General features: G+C 38.7%; 1 protein-coding gene across 3 annotated transcripts in view; it reads left to right on the top strand.

The window, feature by feature from the left end:
* aPKC (protein kinase C iota type) overlaps positions 1-22,487 on the top strand; it is a 269,251-nt gene that overhangs the window by 5,084 nt on the left and 241,680 nt on the right. For 2 of the 3 annotated variants that reach the window (XM_034978789.2, XM_034978790.2), the window contains exon 3: positions 413-533. In XM_034978789.2, coding sequence (XP_034834680.1) covers positions 413-533 — 121 coding nt within the window. Of the gene's footprint in view, positions 1-412; positions 534-13,903; positions 14,054-14,891; positions 15,080-22,487 lie in introns of those variants that run through there. The other variant, XM_069504908.1, reaches the window with a different exon arrangement.

The following is a 22,487-nucleotide window of genomic DNA, read 5'->3' as shown; positions in this document are numbered from 1 at the left end:
AAAAAGTAGGCTATGTCACTCTCCAGGTCTTTACTATACCCATGCAAAAAGTCACATCAATCGGTTTCTCCGTTTCGATGTGATTGAAGGACAAACCAACAAACACACACACGTTCGCATTTAGCAACCCAACCCATATTCATGATCAACCCATCGCTGGCTCACTATTGAGCATGAGTCTCCTCTCAAAATGAGAAGGGTTGAGCCGTAGTCTACCACACTGGTCAAGAGTGGATTGGCAGACTTCACACATCTTTGAGAGCATTATGGAGGACTCTCAGGCATGCAGGTTTCTTCACGATTTTTTCCGTCACCGTTAAATAAATTAGCCTCCCCAATAGAAGCCCGACGTATCAACCACTAGTTCTAGTCGGATAAAAAATAAAATAAAATATTGTTTTGTTTGATCTAGGTGTTTACAATGAAGTGGGTGGACGAGGAAGGCGACCCGTGCACCATATCGACGCAGTTGGAGCTCGACGAGGCGCTGAGGCTGTACGAGCTGAACCGGGACTCCGAGCTAACTATTCATGGTAAGTTTTTATTTTTTTAAATTTATTTATTCATATTAATTTTACAGTTTCCTACATATCTATCTAGTGCTTTGCTATTCACTAACTAACGGCGACATTAATAATCAATCTATCCGTAATCTGTCGGTAAGTTACTAAGCGACGTCGTTGCACGGTATAAAGAAAGACAGTAGTCCAACGCCGTTGATATTGTGGTAATTGACACGATGCCCCTTCTATAGTCCGCGACTGGTTGAGATAGCAATCGGGTTATGAGGCGGGGGGACGCCCCGCACACCCGCACGTCACCTGCGCTCTCCCGCAACGGGTAAAGCTATGATTCCGAACCACGCTGCACGCAGCAGCGTTGCCGCAACAGTGCTGTCATCAGCTGACACGGCACTACTGGTCACCATACAATCTCTATAAGCTTATGTGACATTACATTCCGAGCTAGGCAGCAATGTCGCGGCAGCAATGTAGCGGAACATTGCTGCCTAGTTCGGAATGCAATCTCATTTAAGCTTATAGAGATTGTATGGGGACCAGTAGTGCCGTGACAGGACTGTGACAGCTGGTGACAGCACTGTTGCGGCAGCGCTGCTGCGTGCAGCGTGGTTCGGAATCATACCTTTAGCGTGGGGGCTGTGCGAGGCGTTCCCACACCGATTACCATCTCGACCTGTCGAGTACTAGTAAATTATATCTGTATTACCACTCTTTAGTAATATTCCCGTTTCTGTATACCAACCTAACCTACGAATACGATATTACTACTACTATATTACATCAACGTCTCGTATCGAAATCAGGGTGACGTCCTGTAAATCGAAAAATAAATTATCCGTATTTTGTAACATTAAAGCGTTCGCGAAAGTAGTACGTTCACGGAAAACAAATTTCTGTATTTTATGGCAATCTCGAGCGAAAGCTTAGTCAAGTGGAAAAGGAAATGCTAAGCAATTATTACTCCAAGGAGTAGACATACGTGTTTTTGTCGATATTAATTGTTCTGACATTTAAGCAAAGGTAATTGCAATTTAAGTGACATTGTGACAAAATAGTTGGTAAGCTAGCTTCGATTTCTCAATTCTCATCTAAATTTTACGGTCGGAGTGCTATACTAATAGCATAATATAAATTAAGCCACAGTAATCTTTCTTATGCGACTATTGCTGGTAAAATAGCATATGACTTTTTGAAAGGTAAAAAGTCATATTCTTTTTATCAAACTATTTTTCTACCACTATTTTACAACCATTATTTAACTGACGCCCGCGACTTTGTTCGTGTGGATTTAGGTTTTTAATAATCTCGTGGGATCCATTTTCCGGAATAAAAGTAGTCTATATCACTCTCCAGGTCTTTAACTATTTCCATGTAAAAAATCACGTCGATCCGTTGCTCCGTTGCCGTTCCGTAATTGAAGGACAAACCAACAAACAAACACACTTTCGTATTTAGAATAGGGGTAGTGATGACTAACCCTTCATTAAAGCGCAAAATATTACATAACATGTTAATAATTCATGCACACTTCGATGACTCTTTCTAAATGTTTCTGACCCAGTGGTCTGATACTTTCGTAGAGCTTCAAGTTTAAACCTTCTTCCCCAAGAGGGTACTAGGCTTTTTGGAAAATATTGATGGATGGTTTTATGTGAAACAAAAACGCGCACGATCTGATCGGGTAGGATTGCTTGGTCATGAAACGTGATTTAGGCTTTTTTGAATGCTTTAGATATTATTGGGTGTCATGTCATTTCGATTCATCAATTCGGTTCACAAAGAATCTCGATGACAGGATATAAAGCTGGAAATATCTTCGTGTCGTGCTGGAAATAGCGTGCCGTAGTGTGTGACGCGTCATAAGTATATCGGTTTCATACATTTAGTATTGTTAGAGAGAGAGAGACAATACACGTCGTCACTACTCGCCACGCTACTTTGATCTCTAGATATTGCTGATAATATAAGTACGCTGGACTTGACTTGAAGCAACTTAATTTTCGCAATTTTGGCGCTAGTGTGAACGCAGCAGTGAACGTTATGTGTGTGTGTGTGTGTGTTTATCGTAATATAACATGTGCGTATTCAGAACTAAATGTTAGTGATTCGACATCTATCAACATAGTGTCAACACGAAGACCATTTGACAGTGTCAATTTTAATTCCCGGTACGCTCGGTGGGGCGCTTCGAATCAGCATAAAAACTGTAATTTCCAGCGTATTTGTTTGCGTGTCCATTTCATTGCTAGATGTTAATCAAAAGTCATCATCATCATCAACCCATAGCCGGCTCACTACAGAGCACGGGTCTCCTCTCAGAGTGAGAAGGGTTTTGGCCATAGTCTACCACGCTGGCCATGTGCGGATTGGTAGACTTCACACACCTTTGAGAACATTATGGAGAACTTTCAGGCATGCAGGTTTCCTCACGATGTTTTCCTTCACCTTTAAAGCAAGTGATATTTACTTAAAACGCACATAACTCCGAAAAATTAGAGGTGCGTGCCCGGGATCGAACCCCCGACCTCCGATTAGAAGGCAGACGTTCTAACCACTAGGCTACAGTGGCGTGCAGGTCATAGAGGCATAAATGCACTGCTTACCCCAGTTGTAATAGCTCAATGCAAATTTTACATTATGACCTGCCAGTAATCAGGTTCCCCTAACTAATGCCTACCCTGGCTTCAAACCCTGTGCACGCCACTGCTAGGCTATCACAGCTTTTAATAAAAAAATACTCATCTCAAAATATAAGTTACGTTTTATTCATCTTTAGATGCTAATTCTTTTATAATTTCCTTCCAGATTCCCGTCCAAATCCTTCCTATCCTGAAGAAAGAAGTCAAACCTTTTCCTGCGAGCACTGATTTTCAAAATAAAGAATTTAATTATAAACCTCAAAAAAGCCTATTGCCGGCTATAATATTATATTGTTTTTCGGAAAGCTTCGAGATATCTTCTCGTGCAAATTTCCTTAATGCTTGGAGATCAAGGCCTTCGAACAGTCGTGTTGCCAGTAATGACATATGGATCTGAGACATGGTTTTTTTTATAGCTGGTCACTGTGACAAGCGTCACCACACCCCTGACCAGAGACAATTTTTCTAAATTTCAATTTTTATTTGGTTAATCTGAGACATGGTTAGCCCAGATTCAGGCGGCGCACGATCATGGCGTGTGGAAGTCCCTACAAGAGACTAATGTCCAGCTGTGGAAGTCTATCGGTTATTAATGATGATGATGATGAATTTTTGATCGACAAAACATTCGATGAGTAGGCCCGCGGCATTAAGACGATCGACTTCTAAGCGGACACCGCTGGGAAAATGTGAGGAAAACCTGCAATATTTTCAGCAAATTTACGTTTGACTCACAACAAATTAATTATTATTTAAAACAATGTAAATGTTTAGACAAAGAATAATACCTACGTCTTAATAATAAATACTCGCGGCTTAGGGGTGTGGAAATTTTACGGGCCCTAGTATTAAGACGACCGACTTCTAAGCGGTGTCGCTGGGAAAATGTGGGGAAAATTGTAAATTTCAATAGGCGTCTCGCGGCACATTACCATAACTGAATTATTTATTGCGCGTTAATCATTACGCACGACTGTCGACGTTATGTTTGATGTTTGTCTTTTTGTCTGTGGCGAAATTTTTATTTTATCTCAAAAAAATCTAGCGTCTTTATCAGGGGCGTGCAGGTCATAGAGGCATAAATGCACTGCTTACCTCAGTTGTAATAGCTCAATGCATATTTTTCATTTTGACCTGCTAATGAACAGATTCCTAGCTAACTAATGCGTACCCTGGCTTCAAACCTGTGCACGCCACTGGTCTTTATGCTTCACTGCTAAAGAGACGACTCTCTATCTAATAGGAGATGGATAGGTATGTCCCCGAATACTGCAAAGTACTTATCTTGCAAGGTTGTGGTTTTACTTAAGACTAGCTTATACTCGCGACTTCGTCCGCATGGACTACACAAATTTCAAACCCCTATTTCACTTCCTTAGAAATTGAATATTCAAAAATCCTTTCTTAGCGGATGCCTACGTCATATTAGCTATCTGCATGCCAAACAGCCCAAACCGTCCAGTAGTTTGAGCTGTGCGTTGATAGATCAGTCAGTCAGTCACCTTTTCCTTTTTTAAATACTAGCTTAAGCTCGCGACTTCGTCCGCGTGGACAACACAAATTTCAAACCCCTATTTCACCCCCTTAGGGATTGAATTTTCAAAAATCCTTTCATAGCGGATGCCTACGTCATAATAGCTATCTATATGCCAAATTTTAGCCCGATCCGTCTAGTAGTTTGAGCTGTGCGTTGATAGATCAGTCAGTCAGTCAGTCACCTTTTCCTTTTTAACCGACTTCTAAAAAAGGAGGAGGTTCTTAATATTTAGATATATTAGTTGGAAGTAGTATACAACCGACTAAGTTTTTGAGAATGTTATATGCAAAAAACATTTATTAATATTTCCGAAATGAAACATTAAAGCCACATCGTCGACGTTATCAGACGAAACGTCCCGATGACGCCGCGTTGCCCACTTATCGGGGGTGTTTCGCGCGAATATGCCTATTTTCACACTGTTTACCCGCCAGGCTATTGTGCAATTTCGCTATAAAACCCTTATCTGCCCGCATTGCGAATCCGGCCGGCCGCCATTTCCATATTACATCAAGCTACACGGTTGTCAGAGTGTTTGTAACAAAATCTTATGATTCGACTTCTTACTCCTCCGTACAAACAAAGAATAAATAATATGAAAATAAATAAAAAGAGCCTTGTAAATACTATCTGTCCCGGCTTTACTCACGTGTGTAGTCGACGTTAGCCCTACGGACTAGACTCTACGGGCAGCGGCACGTGCGTCCCGCAGTCAAAACCGTGGCGCGTGCGCGGACGGACTCCCTTGAAAAAGGACCCCGTATGGGTTCGAAACTAGTCGGGCTAACGTGGACTACACACGTGAGTAAAGTCGGGGCAGATAGTATTTATAATGGAAATCACTCACGGTAGTTTAAACGCTAAAAAAGAGCCTTTATTGCAGTCTTAAGTATTTTTATAGGGTTTTCTTAAATAATGAATTAAATACTTAAAATTATTACACTAAAGATTATTTAAATTAACATGAGGTTTTGATTAAAACCAAACCAAAACAAATAATAATTAGGTATTATTATCATCATGTCAACCCATTGTCGGCCCACTACTCCGAGAGCGGATCTTCTCACAAATTGAATAGGGTTTACGTCATAGTTCATCACGTTGGCTAAGTGCGGGTTGGCAGATTTCACACGCCTTTGGAAATATTACGGAGAACTCACAGGTTTCCCCACGATGTATTCCTTCAGCGTTAAAGCAAGTGATGTTTAATTGCTTTAAACGCACATACTCGTAACTCTGACAAGTTAGACGTACAGTACGCGGCCGAAAGTAATGTACATCGGCCTTTAGAATGGTACATTTCGGCTTTGTAGAGCGTTGTCTCCGTCACTCATACCTATATGACGTATGGTCGGTCTCAACGACAGACAGTGCTCTACAAATTTGCTATCTCCTTCTAAAGGTCGACGTACATTAGTTTCGGCCGCGTACTGTAAATGCTAATTCGATATTAATGTTTTAATTCAGAATAGCGTCGCGTTTATTTGACCAAGTGGTCGGGTACTCTGGCAGAAATGGAGTGTTACACACAGCATCTCCTCGTCTAGGATAAGCTACGTTTTGCTTTTGGTCCATATCCATATTGGCATTACGTGTGCCTCCTTTTTTCATGCAACCCCCTTGCTCGCGTTTACTCGAATATCCAGTCACGTCCGAATGGATTTTCGGTTGTACTGATAACTTTGGTTCCATTTATCCGATTGGTTTACTTTTTTAATTATAATAAAAAAACCGGCCAAGTGCGAGTCTGAACTCGCGCACCGAGGGTTCCATACTACAGTCGCATATTTTCGACATTTTGCACGATAAATCGAAAATTATTATGCATAAAAATAAATAAAAATACGTTTTAGAATGTATAATGTACCGGTACTTACCCTTTTATATGATATCCCGCTAAGTATCTTACTTTGAAAGTTGAAAATACTAATTATTTGTTCATGAACACATTTTTGTTTTTTTGTGATGTAACCACAAATTCACGGTTTTCGAATTTTTCCCAGTACGTGTGCTATAAAACCTATCTACCTGAAAAAATTCATAATTCTAGGTCAACAGGAAGTACCCTATAGGTTTCTTGACAGACAGACAACGAAGTGATTCGTATCGATATCGTTCCAATCGGAAGATCTTTCTCCAAGCTGGTGTTCTGCCCAGGGACCCAGCTGATCAGACTATTGTATCTTGTAACTTAAATAAATAAATAAATAGACGTACGACGATGACGTACACTTACGTACGCCTAACCTATAAATAATATTAATTATTATTTATAGTATTTATAGGTTAGGCGTAAATATTTATCTCTCATGTACATAGTCTCTCATGTGTATAAAATAGATTTCATAATGAGTTCAAGCCTCACACTCATAACTTTTCATTAGACTACAATACGAATGACTCGATTGAAAAAAGGTTTATTGTTGATTGTTGATTGTAAAGTTTTTTGCGATAATTCCAAGGTTAAATCAGCGATATTGTACTCGACATCCATATACTAATATTATCAATGCGAAAGTGTTTGTCTATCGTATCTTTTTACAACCCATCCGCTTAACCGAATTTGACGTTTGGTACACAGATATCTTGCATTCCGCAGATGGACTAGCTACTAGAAGTATAATAGAAAATAGAAGTTATATTTTTGTTGCTCTTTTGTATTTTTTATGTTGGTGTACAATAAAGCATATTTCATTCATTCATTCATCCATGTGGACAAATTCATTGGCTTCACCTAGTAGTTAATTAATATTAGTTATTCGCATAATATTTCAAGGGAAGTGCCATAAGCCCGACTGCAGAGCATGCATACATCCCGTGAGAATTTAGTGGGGCCGTTAAAGTTGGAGCGTTCCGGGCCGAGAGTAAATAAAACGGAAACGGCCCAAACTTGTATGCAAACAGGGGCGGAGAAACTTGCTCTAATAAAGTACAAACATTGCGGATCGCTTTGTAGTCCAACATCGTAGTGTTGGGTGGGACACGATTTCTAAATGAGGTAGTTAGAGGCGCCAATTTTTGTAACCAGTATAGATAGTTAATTATAACCGAGGTATATCTGTGGTGCGTGATGAGTGAGATTCCTCCTAAATACAATAGTAATAGAAAGACTCATTATTTAATTAAACTTTTATAAAGTGCAATGCAAAAGTGTGTGTACAATCAAAGAGTTTCCACGAGACTTAAAAAAACTTAACAAATTCAAAGCGATCAGCCCCCTATTGTACTTCTATTTTTGTTGCTTTTAGTATTTTTTTATGTTGGTGTATAATAAAGCATATTTCATTCATTCATTCATCCAAGTGGACAAAGTCACGGGCTTCGACTAGTAGTTAATATTAGTTATTCGCATTATATTTCAAGGGAAGTGCCATAAGCCCGATTGCAGAGCATGCATACATCCCGTGAGAATTTAGTGGGGCCGTTAAAGTTGGAGCGTTCCGGGCCGAGAGTAAATAAAACGGAAACGGCCCAAACTTGTATGCAAACAGGGGCGGAGAAACTTGCTCTAATAAAGTACAAACATTGCGGATTGCTTTGGCGCCCAACATGGTTGTGTTGGGTGGGACACGATTTCTAAATGAGGTTGTTAGAGGCGCCTCATTTTTTTATCTGTATAATTATAACGGAGGTATTCGCATTCGTATACGTTTCTATGCAGTATCTTACTGGAACGTAAGTTCCTCTATTTAACCTCTGCTTTGCCAGTAGGTGGTATCACTATTAATTGATATCGTACTCTTAAAAAGAGTATTGTGCTCTATTTCATGTAGGTGTACTTTACCATCTATAACATTAATAAAGTACGCAACAATACTCTAGCCATGGCGAAAGCTTCTTACCAAACCAAAGCTTATTTTGAAATGATAGAAAAGAAAAATCAAGTTTTTTAAACTTATTGTCTTTAATAATGAATTCTAGCCTCATAAACTACCGCTATACAAAAAATCGCTTCATTTGATTACTACAGTCCATGACCCATGATGCCATGATAGGAGGCGAAAGGACCACCGCCTGGATTACCGCAAATCAACGCTTCAACTTATTACTTCTTGTAAACAATGTAAATCGTACAACACTACAGTCTACAACGTAACCCAAGTTTGTTCAGTCGTCCGGGCGGCGCTTGCCGCCGTCGCTCCGTAATTAGGGACATTTTAATTAACTTTGTTCCCGTTTTGAACGACGATTCCAAATCCTATCCTGTTAATTGAGTATGTGGCTTATGTCAGCTGCTTTTGTTTGATATCGTTAATGCGAGTGTTTACCTGCCGCCTGTTTTGTAAATGGTTTTTAGTATGAAAGCGTGAGTTCTAATAAATTAGTAGGTACTCGCGCTTTCATACTAACATCAATTTGAACTAGGCTATTTTAATTTTTGACAAATCTTTTTTTTAATGATTTTTGAATGAATGGAGGATTTTAGGGCTTTAATGTGGCGGCTGAAAATATTTTTTTCCTAGATCCTTGGCTGGGGTAAGGAAAATAAAGGACTTAGACGAGTTCAAAAATATATGCAAACTATATGTTTGAAAACAATTTGAGTGACAAAGCATAGAAAATGTCCGTTTTGCGGGCTGAAATAGATGCTGTGCAAAACACAGTCGTAGGGGTTTTTTTTTTAAAACTTTTAAATTACTTGTGGACGGCTACCAAAAGATCGCGCTGGGAAAGTGCATGAACCGTCAACCTTTAGGATTTCAGTATTTTCAGCCCACTTTGACCATTTAGATATATTCGTTGGTATTAATTACCAGTCTAGAAGCTATTTGTCACCAAAACAGCTTTCTTTCAATATAGTATTCCAAAACTGTCCTTTTAAGCGCGATACTCAGCTCAAATTCAAAGTTAAATTGCCGCATGAGCGAGAATAGAATAGAATAGAATAGAATAGAATTTATTTATTCAAGTAGACTTATTACAAGTTCTTTTGCATCGTTAACTAGTTTAATTTACCACTGGTTCGGAGAACTTAAATACTTATGTTACTTAACTTACTTATTACATCGCCGAATAATGAAACGACCATTTGACCGGCGGTCTTTTTACCGCCCTGCGATCCAATCCTAAATATACTAAATAGCAGATATTTAGAATGTTATGGTTGCGCGCACAAGCGTCAATTTTAACTTACAATTTTATATGCCTAGCGTTAGGAGTAGACTTAGGTAAATCCGAAAGGCTGTAATCAAAACTAAAATCATAATTATTACCTACTTAAAACTAAGGGAAGCAGTGTAGTACATAATATTGTGAAATTAATATGGCGCCACTTGAAACTTGAAGGTGGCACGAAATTATACCGGGGATACACTAATTAGCGCGGAAGTTCATGAATCGTGACTATCTCACAAGGGCTCTTGCCTTGCTTGCCATTTTCCGCCGGAATATCTCTATAGCTAACGGTTTTAGGCCATTTTAATACGATTAGAAAAGCTATACCTATTACCTACTAATACCTTCCTAATGGTAAAGTAACCAAAGAAAGGTTAATATTAGACTCCAAGCCAACCAATCGTTTTCTACTTTCCGGGATCGTGGTCCAACTACTCTGTCTAAACAAATCAATAAATCAGTAAAACAATAAATTAATTTAAAGCAGTTGAACTACGGTCCTTCGGTAGGGGCGTTGTCCAATTATTCTTAGCTGGACCACAGCGGCATGTAAGTATACGAGACCTATATTCAAGAGGTTTCTTGTAGGACGTTATACCAGAGTGGTAGGTACGTAATATATTTCTATGTTTTTGTCGTTCATTGACTATAAATAATAAATAAATAAAATAAACATCTTTTTTATTCGTATAAACTTTTACTTTTTATAATATATATTTCTTAGCATCAATCTACAGTGTTTGTTATCGTACGTTATTGAGGCGACGCGGACGCTATATTATGAACGATGGTATAGTTAATTGGACCAATAAGCGTCTTGAACATGACAGAGTATACTCAACGCTCGTATAACCAATTCTGTAGTCATATGGACTCCGTCATCCATTATGCCTTGTGCTGACTACATCCATTAAAATAATTGAAATTGATAAGCCCTACATTGCGACTATTTTCATTTTATACAATTATATATGTAAATTGTAAATGTGAGTCACCCCTCTTCTTCTCTGTAGGTACCATTGACTTATATATTACTTCGTAAGGACAGGTCCATTGAACAAGCAAAATGGCACGAACTCATTGGTCCTAAAATGTTTAGCACCAATGCAACCTCAGTGATGTCTGGATTTCAAACGGGTCGTTCATTAGTATCTAAGAGGTGGCGCTGATTTATTTGGTTCCAAAACCGTGAAAAATTTTGTTCGCTTGGGCATATCTTGTCATTTATATCGATGGTAGGTACCTACTTTCTCTACTCTAATGTAAACTGTAATATGTAGTTTCTCTGCTCATTTGTTTATACTACCTGTGTTATGGAAAGCCAATGAACTGAAACTTTCTAATTTTGCAAGCCGATGAAATTTATGTAAATAAAAAAAAGCAAAAACAGACTTAAATAGCCATCAACACCTAAAATCAAGAATTATTTAATTTATTACAGAATATATTTATGTTGTTACGTATTATAAGAGCTGTTAGAGAAGTTCTATAATAATGTTTTTTTGGAGTCGCTACCAATTGCGAGCCGTACGAACTGTCTACTCTTTATAATATGAGCACGTTGGAGAAGGCGCCCTTGAAGAAGGTGGAGCCGCCCTCCGTCTTGGCGACGGTAACCCAGCAGTGAAGTGTTCCCTTGTACAGCATGTCGCTGTTGGCGCGGCCGGACTACATCATCATACGCCTGCGTACCGTGTCGAAGGGGTAGGAGATGATTTGTGACTCCATAGCGGCTCCTCATTGGCACTGACTCCAAGAATATATTATTTACATACATTGTTAATATCATTATATTCGGAGTTCGGAAGGACGTATAGACAGCGAAGGCTTAGTGATAGGGTTCCGTTGGCACCCTTCGGGTACGGAATCCTAAAACACGTGAATAAAACTGGCCCAACCGACGGTATATCCAGATAATATGTTTTTCCGAGAAACCTGTCAATTAATTTCTATTAAAAAAGTGTTTTCTTTCATTAGTGTCGCGAGGCGTGTGTCATGACGCGAACGCAAATTAGATCCATCATCGAGTGTGTTTTCTCGTGTATCTTAATGGGCTTTTCCTTGTAACATTGCTGTAAGAAAAATAAGGTCGGTTTTTATTATCATGAATTCTACGAAATTATGAATTCCTACTTCCTAGCTGATATTCGCGACTAAGTTAGTGACTTTCTAGGATCCATATGTCATCATTGGCAACACGCACTGTTTGAAAACTTTGGTCTTCAAGCATTAAGGAATTTTGAACGAGAAGACGTCTCGAATCTTCCTGTACGCTGCCCAGCCGAGTCGGATTCAGTGGCTAACCTCTTTCTCGAAATTGGATCTACCTAGCTGGATAAGGGTACATTTAATCATGGCTAAGGTTTGGAATACTCTTCCACGATATTATGTGTTTCCTAACAATTACAACCCGGATATCTTAAGACAAGTGTGAATAGGCATCTTTTAGGTAAGCGCGGTCCCATCTTAGGCCACATCATCACTTTCCATCAGGTGTGATTGTGACTAAGCGGTTGCCTAAATGAATAAAAAATCGGCCAAGTGCGAGTCCGGCTCGCGCACTGAGGGTTCCGTATTACAGTCGTATTTTTTCGACATTTTGCACGATAATTCAAAAACTATGATGCATAAAAATAAATAAAAAACTGTTTTAGAATGCACAGGTAAAGCCCTTTCATATGATACCCCACTTGATATAGTTCTCTTAATTTGAGGATTGAAAATCTAATCTGTGTGATCTAACCCTAAATTCACGGTTTTCAGATTTTTCCCCGAATGTCTGCTATAAGACCTACCTACCTGCCAAATTTCATGATTCTAGGTCAACGGGAAGTACCCTGTAGGTTTCTTGACAGACAGACAGACAGACAACAAAGTGATCCTATAAGGGTTCCGTTTTTCCTTTTGAGGTACGGAACCCTAAAAAAGGTCGGTTGAACTGTTTGAATTCGGCCATCGACTTAACTATCTAAATGCGCCACAATAGTTAATTGTGTGCGTTATGCGGCACAATACCTCCCCTGACATTAGTCCGTCGTCTGCGCAGTCCTTAAGAAACATGATGTGATACCTATCATCCAAATTGAAAAAGTCGGGCAACGACCGAATTACGAGTATATGCGGGCTTCTGTCCCGTGACGTAATAACGAGGCGCTCTCGTGTTTAATTCGTCTACTAATAAAAACTGCCATCTGCGAACCAGTGCATACTCGAAATGATTGCCAGCATATTGCCAGTTACGACCAATCAGCGACTTACGCGTTGTCTTATAGTCATAACACAGCATCCTGAGAACAATATTGTCGCGATTGGAATTGAATAACATTGAAAGCTTAAATAGCTAAAGTAGCTGTGATAGCGTAGTGGTTAAGACGTCTGCCTTCTAATCGGAGGTCGGGGTTCGATCCCGGGCACGCACCTCTAACTTTTCGGAGTTATGTGCGTTTTAAGTATGTAATTGACTATCACTTGCTTTAACGGTGAAGGAAAACATCGTGAGGAAACCTGCACGCCTGAGAGTTCTCCATAATGCTCTCAAAGATGTGTGAAGTCTGCCAATCCGCACTTAGCCAACGTAGTAGACTATGGCCAAAACCCTCATACTGCGGGGAGATCTGTGCTCTGTAGTGAGCCGGCGATGGGTTGATCATGATGATGAACCGATTATCAAAACAACAGTCAACAATATCTAAATATATAAAACGAAAAGGTGACTGACTGACTTACTGACTGACTGATTTATCAACGCACAGCTCAAACTACTGGACGGATCGGGCTGAAATTTGGCATGCAGATAGCTATTATGACGTAGGCATCCGCTAAGAAAGAATTTTTGAAAATTCAATCCCTAAGGGGGTAAAATAGGGAACTTACGTAATCCACGCGGACGAAGTCGCGGACTTAAGCTAGTCTTATTATAAAACTTATAGGTAGCCAAAGTTATGTAAATTACAACTTGGGTCATTGTTCCAACTTGGGATTGTATAAACATTTTTAATGACCGTCGAAGGCCGCGCCGCCTAATTGGCCGCTCCGCTCTGACTGCTCGCGATCGCCTGGGAACCGAAACAGAAACAGTGGCGTTGTAGAAATCTGTGCGCGTACGCGTGTTTTTCGCGCGCCAATGCGCTCGCGACCGTAATATTCGATCAAATAGAAATTCCCGTTCACGTCAACAATAATGGATGTCTTTCAATGCGAAATTATTGATATTTTCGAGTTATTTTGCAATGATTAACTAGGTAATGTTATTTATTTGGTGTACCTATTTTTTTTTGCGAATAGTGTGGCAGCATTATTGCAAAAAATTTAGAGAATTAACTTTCAAAACATTGTTTTGTGGTTTAAGCACATCAAGTGTGTATGTTGAGTGAAATTTTGTTGCAGAAGAAGTAAAAATAATGTTTGCGAAAACTATCCATTTGCAATAAAAAAAACTATCGTCTTGACAGTTTTAAAGAGGTTAGAACTTCGCATTGTTTACATATTTTTCTTTGGGTGAGATATTGCAAAACAAAGATTTTGCGTTGTTATGAATTATGATAGTGATAATGCGAGTGTGAGAAAGAAATTGGAAATCAATAAAGTGCTTTTGAATAAGAAAATGACTAGAACTGGTTCAGAATACCCAAACATTGGTACAGAATTGACTCAGATAGTGTCAGAAATGAGGAGATCCGTAGGAGAACTAGAGTAACCGACATAGCTCAACGGGTTGCGAAGCGGAAGTGGCAATGGGCAGGGCACATAGTTCGTACAACCGATAGACGTTGGGGTCCCAAGGTGCTGGAATGGCGACCTCGCACTGGAAGACGCAGCGTTGGAAGACCCCCCACTAGGTGGACGGACGACATCAGACGTGTCGCAGGGAGCCGTTGGATCCAGGTGGCGCAAGACCGTGGCGTGTGGAAGTCCCTACAAGAGACCTATGACCTATGTCCAGCAGTGGACGTCTATCGGTTGCTGATGATGAGTGTTAGATAGAAAATTGCTAAAAATTTGAGGGCCAGTAGTTTGTTGACATTGAACATTCACGGAAATTTCTATTTGACGATCGTACACCGAGACATATGCTTGTAGTGCGACAGGGACAATCTGCATTTCGAAATGTCCACGCGCATACTGTGAACGCGGTTTGCGAGTTCGGCTCAGTGTATTTATGTTTCTGTTTGTGATTACGTGAATTGTGTAGTGCAGTGTGCCCACCGGCCAGAATGGAAGCGTTGACCTCGGCGATTGTACCGCCCGGGAGGACTCCGACCGGCGAGGTGGTTTTGTGTTTGTTTTGATTCAGAAGACGTTGACGTACCTACTTAAAATACCTTCCCACGATACACAGCTCCTTAGAAACTTCTCTTCATTGCTAATTCGGTTTAGACTTATTGTATTGCTTAATTGACGAAGTTAGTGCATAATTTTATTGATATCCGTCATTGAGATTTGCGGTTGAAAATATTAAGTAAGCAACAAAGGCATTTGAAATGTTAACAATGATAACACTAATATAATTGACAAATCGTTATTTTGTGGCGACACATTCTTACTTTAGAAACAAAACAATCTACAATGGGGCCGATTCTTTTATACACAATCTCTAAACTAAACTAAAATGACGCGTCTAAATCTATTGCTAATTGTCATAATGTTGCTTGCGGAAAGGGATAGCACTAGATTTAGACCTGTTAATTTAGTTTGGTTTAGAGATTGTGTACAAGAGAATCAGCCCCATTGTTCAGTTAAAGTAAAAAAAAAACTCTGATTGCACAAATGTGATAGTAGGTACCCACAGTAAAAGTTTATTAATTTAAAACAATAAACTTTCCTGTATTTGCCCTTAATTTTTTTGTGGTAATTAAATAGTAGTGCTGTATTACGAACCTATAATGAAGTTCGACTGGCAAAGGTTTCAATCTTAATAAATAAATAAAAATAATTTTTATTCAATTTAACTTTCACAATTTTTTTTTTAAATACATATCAAAAATTGCGTAACCGGCAGGAATCGAACCTGCATCTTCTGGGTTCACGCCCGATGCCTTGATTCGAGGTTCGATCCCTGCCGGTTACGCAATTTTTTATGTGTATTTAAAAAAATATTTAGTAATTTCCTTGAAGTGTAAAAACACCAAAAAATTATAAAAAATATAACTTTCACAAGTACTTTTGAATCGTCAAATGCATCTACCACTGGTTCGGAATGTCCTTCCTACCGAGAAGAACCAGCAAGAAACTCGACGGTTGCTCTTGTCAAAGATTTGATATGTGCTATGTACAAAATTAATTGCAGTCCTGCGCATTGCTGGAGTGAGCTGCAGATCAAATTCTAATAATCAAATAATCTAAACATCGTGGATTTTTGTATTGTATATCAATGATCGGAGTTCATGTTTTTTCGCGCCACGTTCACCGTTGTGCGTTGTTCTGCGCTGTGTTTATTCCGTTTCGCCGGCCCCCGGCCCCCGCCCGGTACATGAGACAGTGTTTGACCCACATCGAGAAACGCGCGGATCTTTCGAAATATCACCTTGTTTTTAATGACAGGTGTTTATTTTACGATTATACCCTTCCACTATTAGCTGTGTGAACGAAAATTATACTATACTTACATTTTTAGCAAGAGTACCTAGGTTAAAGGTAGTTCGAAATTCTTTAAAGCAAGCTTATTACTGATTATGCAATAAAAATTTCAAAATGGCACCATGAAAAAAAAAATTAAAGTGTTATTTGTAAACCCTTTGTTTGAGAGTCCGACTCGCACTTGGGCGATTTTTTAATTGACTGTCAAATTGAAAAGCAAAATTTTACCAACCAGGAACTGTGTCAAGTCAGGCCCAATTTTTTTTTCTCATTACATTACATTCAAAGAATTCGGCATAAAGGCTTAAACCGCTCCCCCTCCCCCACCCGGCTTGAAATCAATTACTGGATACAGCCTTAGATAGCCTTAGACCACCATCTCATAGATCTAAATAGACCACCAGTCTAATAATCGTAGTTAATCGCTAACTACATATTGTATTGTATACAACGGGTACTTACCACGATTAATTAGGCTTAATTAGGGATTTTTAAGTGCCGGTATTTTGACTCAAGTTGTAGTCACGTCGTGACCACGGCTCATGCAACGGAGTCGAAATATCGGCACTTAAAATCGTCTAATTAATCGTGGTATGTACCCGTTTTATACAAAACAATATGTGGTTAAACCACGAAATAAGCCTAAAACCAATCGCTAACTAGTCCCTGAATATATAAAAACCTAAGGAACCTACTACCTAATGAACCTAATGAAAAACCCTAATGATTTTATCCAGTGGGTGTCATTAACCAACCCTCTCTCAAATAAGGGGATCGAATTGCATTATGTACAGTTGTACAGTAACTCCTATGTAGTATACGCAATTGTTTGTACCTAACCGGTAAACAGCGGGCGTAAAGTTTGCGATCCCACCGTGTTTCGGATTAAAATGTCCGGTGTTCGAATTGATTTCGAATTCCGATGCCGTTAGAAGCATTGATACTGGCAGTTCAAACATTCTGAATTGTTTGTCACGCTCAATGCATTCTCTCATTCGCTTATCTAAATAGTTGTTAAGTAATTAAATATAATGAGGACATTTATTTGAATTGTGGAGCGGATAAAAGAAAGTTTTCATTTAAAATGTTATAGTATTATATGCTTAGTAATTGTCCCACTAAGCTTATGTATTAGTTTATACGCCGACAATGACACTCGACACAAATGCTGACACTAGTGTGGATATCATCTACATGACTAGCAATTTTGAGCCACGGCAGCGACACCGAAACTAGATCTGCAACTCGATGTCGCGCTTGTATACACTCACAGAGAATCTACACCGACACTCAGTCTGTAGACTGATTAAGTTTCTAGTCGTGTATAGGTCAAGATCAAGTATCGACTCTCGACCGCTTAGTACGCGGCAAGACCGAAGTATATTGAAAACTGAATTCCTACTGCGCTTTTACGTCGGTTGCTTACGTCCTTTTACTTTTTTAAAACTTTACTTAGAGTCAAAACTAGATAGATATATTTTGTCGCATAACTGTCTCGTTTAACGTTTAACAATTGCGAAAATTAGCCAATCGACCTCTTTATCTAGTGTTATTTAATTTTATCGCTTTATCCTATCTGTCAGTAATAGTTTATTTAAATATCATTGAACTATAACACAAACAATGTTCTATTATTGTAGCATAGAGCGGCCTTTATTCAGATCGTTGTATTAATAATAGTAAATAGTACATTCGAAATAACTATAGTTAGCTTGCTGACCTTCTAAGATACCACAAAAAGTGTAAAACCTCTTTGCTCGAAGTTGAAGCGATCACCTACATTTTTTAACTATGTAGGTAAATTAAGTTTTTCGGTGTTCATTAGACAACCGCTCAAATAAGGAAATAGGTTTTAAAATGTAAAGACCATTAAAATTAGAATCAGATAGGTATTTATTTTGGTGGGAACGGATACCTAAATCATTTATAACTGGCTGCTGCCCGCGACTACTTACGCGTGGGTTTAGGTTTTTAAAAATCCCGTGGAAACTCTTTGATTTTCCAGGATAAAAAGTAACCTATGTCCCTTTCTAGGTCTCAAACTATACCCATACAAAAAATCAAGTCTATCCGTTGCTCCGTTACGACGTGATTGAAGGACAAACCAACAAACAAACACACTTCACATATATAATAGGGGTAGTGATTATTTTTATGATAGTACTTTTACCTACAATTCAAAAAAATCAAAATAATTTTAAAAATATACTGAAAATTGCGGAATTCACGGGGAGTTCGAACAAATGATGGCACACCGTGTGCGTTGAGCTTGGTGGACATTTTATTTACGCTTTCGGGATTTTCGACCTTCGCGGACCGAAGAGCCGTGATAGCTTAGTTGTTAGGACGTCCGCCTCCTATTCGGGAGGTCGGGGTTCCATCCCGGGCACGCACATCTAAGTTTTCGAAACTTTAGAAAGCGTTTTAAGAAATTAAATAGGAAACCTGCATGTCTGAGAGTTCTACATAATGTTCTCAAATGCGTGTGAACTCTGCCAATCCGCTATTGGTCAGCGTGGTGGACTTTGGCCAAACACTTCTCTACTGAGAGGAGACCCCTGCTATGTAGTTAGCCGGCGATGGCTTGATCATGATGATGATGGACAAAAGTCTCTCCAAGTCTAAACGTTTACTGCCCTACTCAGTTACTTAAGATTGAGTTAAAACGAGACAGAGCTATATCTCTCACATAAATCTGTCTCGTTTTAACTCAATCTTAAGTAACGATTAAGCGACTCTGAGTACGGCAGTTCTGCCGTGTAAAGCCAATACTATAATAAAAAATACCTTAAAAGACACAGTTTTCTCAAAACAGTTTTTCTAAGATACAGTGTTTTGGATTTACACGGCAGAGTTAATGTTTTTGAATTCAGTTTCCCTGCTGAGTCCTGAGCTATAAAGGTTTGTTTAATAGCTTATTTGGAACACGAAGGTCTCTTTATCCAAAACCACAAACAAGTTTTGATACAATCTAACCTTGACTCACATTGTAGTTCGCACCCGTAGGTATTTAGTACATAATATGACATCCGCTGCCGCTTGCCAGAGCTGTTTTGTTCATTAATAAAGTGCATGTAATGGAATCCATTTCAATGGAATGCTTAATAAGTGAAATTGCATTGTTGCTTGTTATTATAGCACAATTTTACGCCTACTTAATGCCCTCCCTGGCGCAGTGGCGAGCGCTGTGTTGGTGGCATGTGGTGGGAGGGCCAGATTCGATTCCTGGCAAGGATAAATTGGGAATTCAAGTAGTCCCTGGTCTGGAATGTGGTTAGATGGGATTCCCTAGGATAAAACAAACATTCTCAAGGCAGACGCCGAATGTTTGGTTTTTGACTAAACTCTCGACATTCCTGACGATTTAGAAAGGAAGATTTAGGGTATTGTATCAAACAAATGCTTAAAATAAGTGTTTTAAACATGTTTTTAATCCTGTTTTAAACAAAAATATTTTGTTTAAAAAATACTGGGGATTAGGTACCTAAGCGAGAGGACCAGCGTATTTCGACTGTGTTACACATTCAAAAACTGCAGTTAGTTCTTGTACTAAGATTTCATTTCCTTCTGATTGTGGTGATTTTTAAAATTTTAGAAAATAGTGTAGAACAATTTTTAAGTAAACTTTTACACTGTACTTTCAAATCGTCAAGTGCTTTTGAATAACATTGCTTCGGATACCAGCAAGACTTTGCTCTTTTCAAATAGTTATAATACCTAAATCCTTTAATATGGTTAGAGTCAGTACGGTCAAGTCACAGACGGACTTTACGATTTGTCATTTTTTTAATCTTCACTGTATTTTAATAATAATTCGTTCCACATACATACTTAAAGAACAAAGCTTCCTTACGACTTTTGACTAGATGTTATTTTTTATTGAGATACTCGTAAGCGGAACCGAATTTAGATTTTTTGTCATGTTAATGATCCTTGATCATCACATCATATTAAGCTAAAGCGGTGAAGCGCAAAAACCTATATCGTCAATAAAAAAAGTGTCATCCATTGTTTGAATACTACATAGTTTTCCAATTAAGGTATCGAAAAAATGTCACAATATAGTTTGAATACCAGTTTTTTTTTGTATGTTTACTATGTTTTTATGTTATGGAATCGTAGGTAAAGCTTTATTTTACTGTACCATAGGCCAATAGCCCAATAGCCTTGATATTAGTCCGTGGGACGTGCGTCATATTATGTAGATGTGGACTGGTAGGTAACGTACGTCCATGATCTCTATTAAACACTGTAGATTTTTTTAAAAAGAATATTAGCCATGTTAAATATCACTGGTTAAATGACTAATATTCCCCTTTCCTCTCCAACTAAGCGTCAAGCTTGTGCTAGGAGTAGGTACGACAATATTGCAACGGGCAGGGTTTGAACCGTCAACCTTTCGGTTTTCAGTCCACTCCTCTACCCGTTGAGCTATCGAGGCTCATTTATTTAATTATTATACTTATTTTAATTTTTAACGCAATGGATTATGGAACCAAATCGATTTCTATAGGTATCATTCTATTTCTCGAATTCGGACCTTAATATGGATTTATCAAGACTTCGGTTTTTTATCGGTTTCGGCAATGATTTCCTGACTTGTTAAGAAACTAGAAATAGCAAATTATTTTGATACCAATGACTTCTACGTGCCAATTCCACTAGACAAGCCATACGAGGTTTTTTTTTAACTCGCTTTTGCTTACAATTTAATGGCCAGTGGCTTTCTATAACTCTAAAACGAGAAATCTAAAACGATTGTAAGTGTGATATTTCAAATATGCGGATGGGCATAGTCAACAAGCTCTATAAAGAGCAACCGCCCGAGTTTCTTGCTGGTTCTTCTCGGTAGGAACGTCATTCCGAACCAGTGGTAAATTAAAACTACCTGACTATTCATAAGTACTTGTAAAAAGTTAACATGAATTATATTCTATTCTATTCTATTCTATTCTATACTAACTGTAGACGGGCCATCCAAACAAAAATTTTCGTGGGTGCAAAGGTGCACACCTTGCAACTCGCTTTTGTTTTAGAGTTTCAATCCATCAATCAGCCTTCTTGCGTCTACTGCTGAACATATGCCTTCCCAAGAGGGCCCCACTACACACGGTCCTCCGCCTTCCTCGTTCACCCACTTCCCATTGCCTTCTTGCTTTAGAGTAGGTATAGTACATAGAAATCGTTGCGCCTAGTAAACCTTGTAACCTAAAATCTCGTTCTTCTAATCATGACCAGTTTTATATTACGTATGTGTATAAATCCTAGTCTGTGCGAACTAATGCACTGCACAACTGATTTATCTTAGCGATTTTCTCACACAAACCTGTTCCAAAACTCGTGAAACTGCCTTTAGGAGTCGTATCGCCTCCACCATCGAATGTAACTGGTATAACCTCTGCGTGTGTGTCCACTGTACTACTTGTTCGACCGTTTTCCTGTACCTACTCTTAATTTCGTCATATTAAATTATCTCAAGTACGTTAATATTTTTGCTAAAGTTAAAAAAAAAAACGTTACTTGTATACTGTATACTAGAGACTTCCTACGGTTTCGCTTCCGTTAGAATTTTGATAATTCCGGTCTTATCCCTTGTCTACATTATAAAGGGAACCGCAGCATTTCAGCATTCTAGGTCCAAGGAGCTGGACGATAATGAGTCAGTCCGTAAGTCAGAACTCATCTTTCTATGTATTCAGATATCTGCTGATAATAACTCTCTCTTTCTTTAGTAATCTTACGTTATAAACACGTTTCATAGAACTAATGTCTTCCCTATATAATATTTATACTTATACACTTACTTATTTGACGCCTTATTTAAACCATTAAGATTATTTTAATCGTTATCTAAATACGCTGTTATACATCGTTTTTTTGCACTCCTGGAACTTAACTTTTTTTAAAGAAACAAGCTAGTCGTGGAAAAATCTATAGGCTAGTTTTAGATATATCATAATGACGATGCCCCTGGATGTTGTGGTCTTATCACTACCCATATTATAAATGCGAAAGTGTGTTTGTTTTTCGGTTTGTTTTTCAATCACGCCGCAACAAAGCAACGGATTAGCATGCTTTTTTCCATGGATTAATTAGAGA

This window comes from Maniola hyperantus, chromosome 19 (assembly GCF_902806685.2).
Source record: "Maniola hyperantus chromosome 19, iAphHyp1.2, whole genome shotgun sequence".
NCBI classification, from domain to species: domain Eukaryota; kingdom Metazoa; phylum Arthropoda; class Insecta; order Lepidoptera; family Nymphalidae; genus Maniola; species Maniola hyperantus.
The sequence above is the reverse complement of the archived record's forward strand: the minus strand, read 5'-3'. Positions and strand labels throughout refer to the sequence as shown.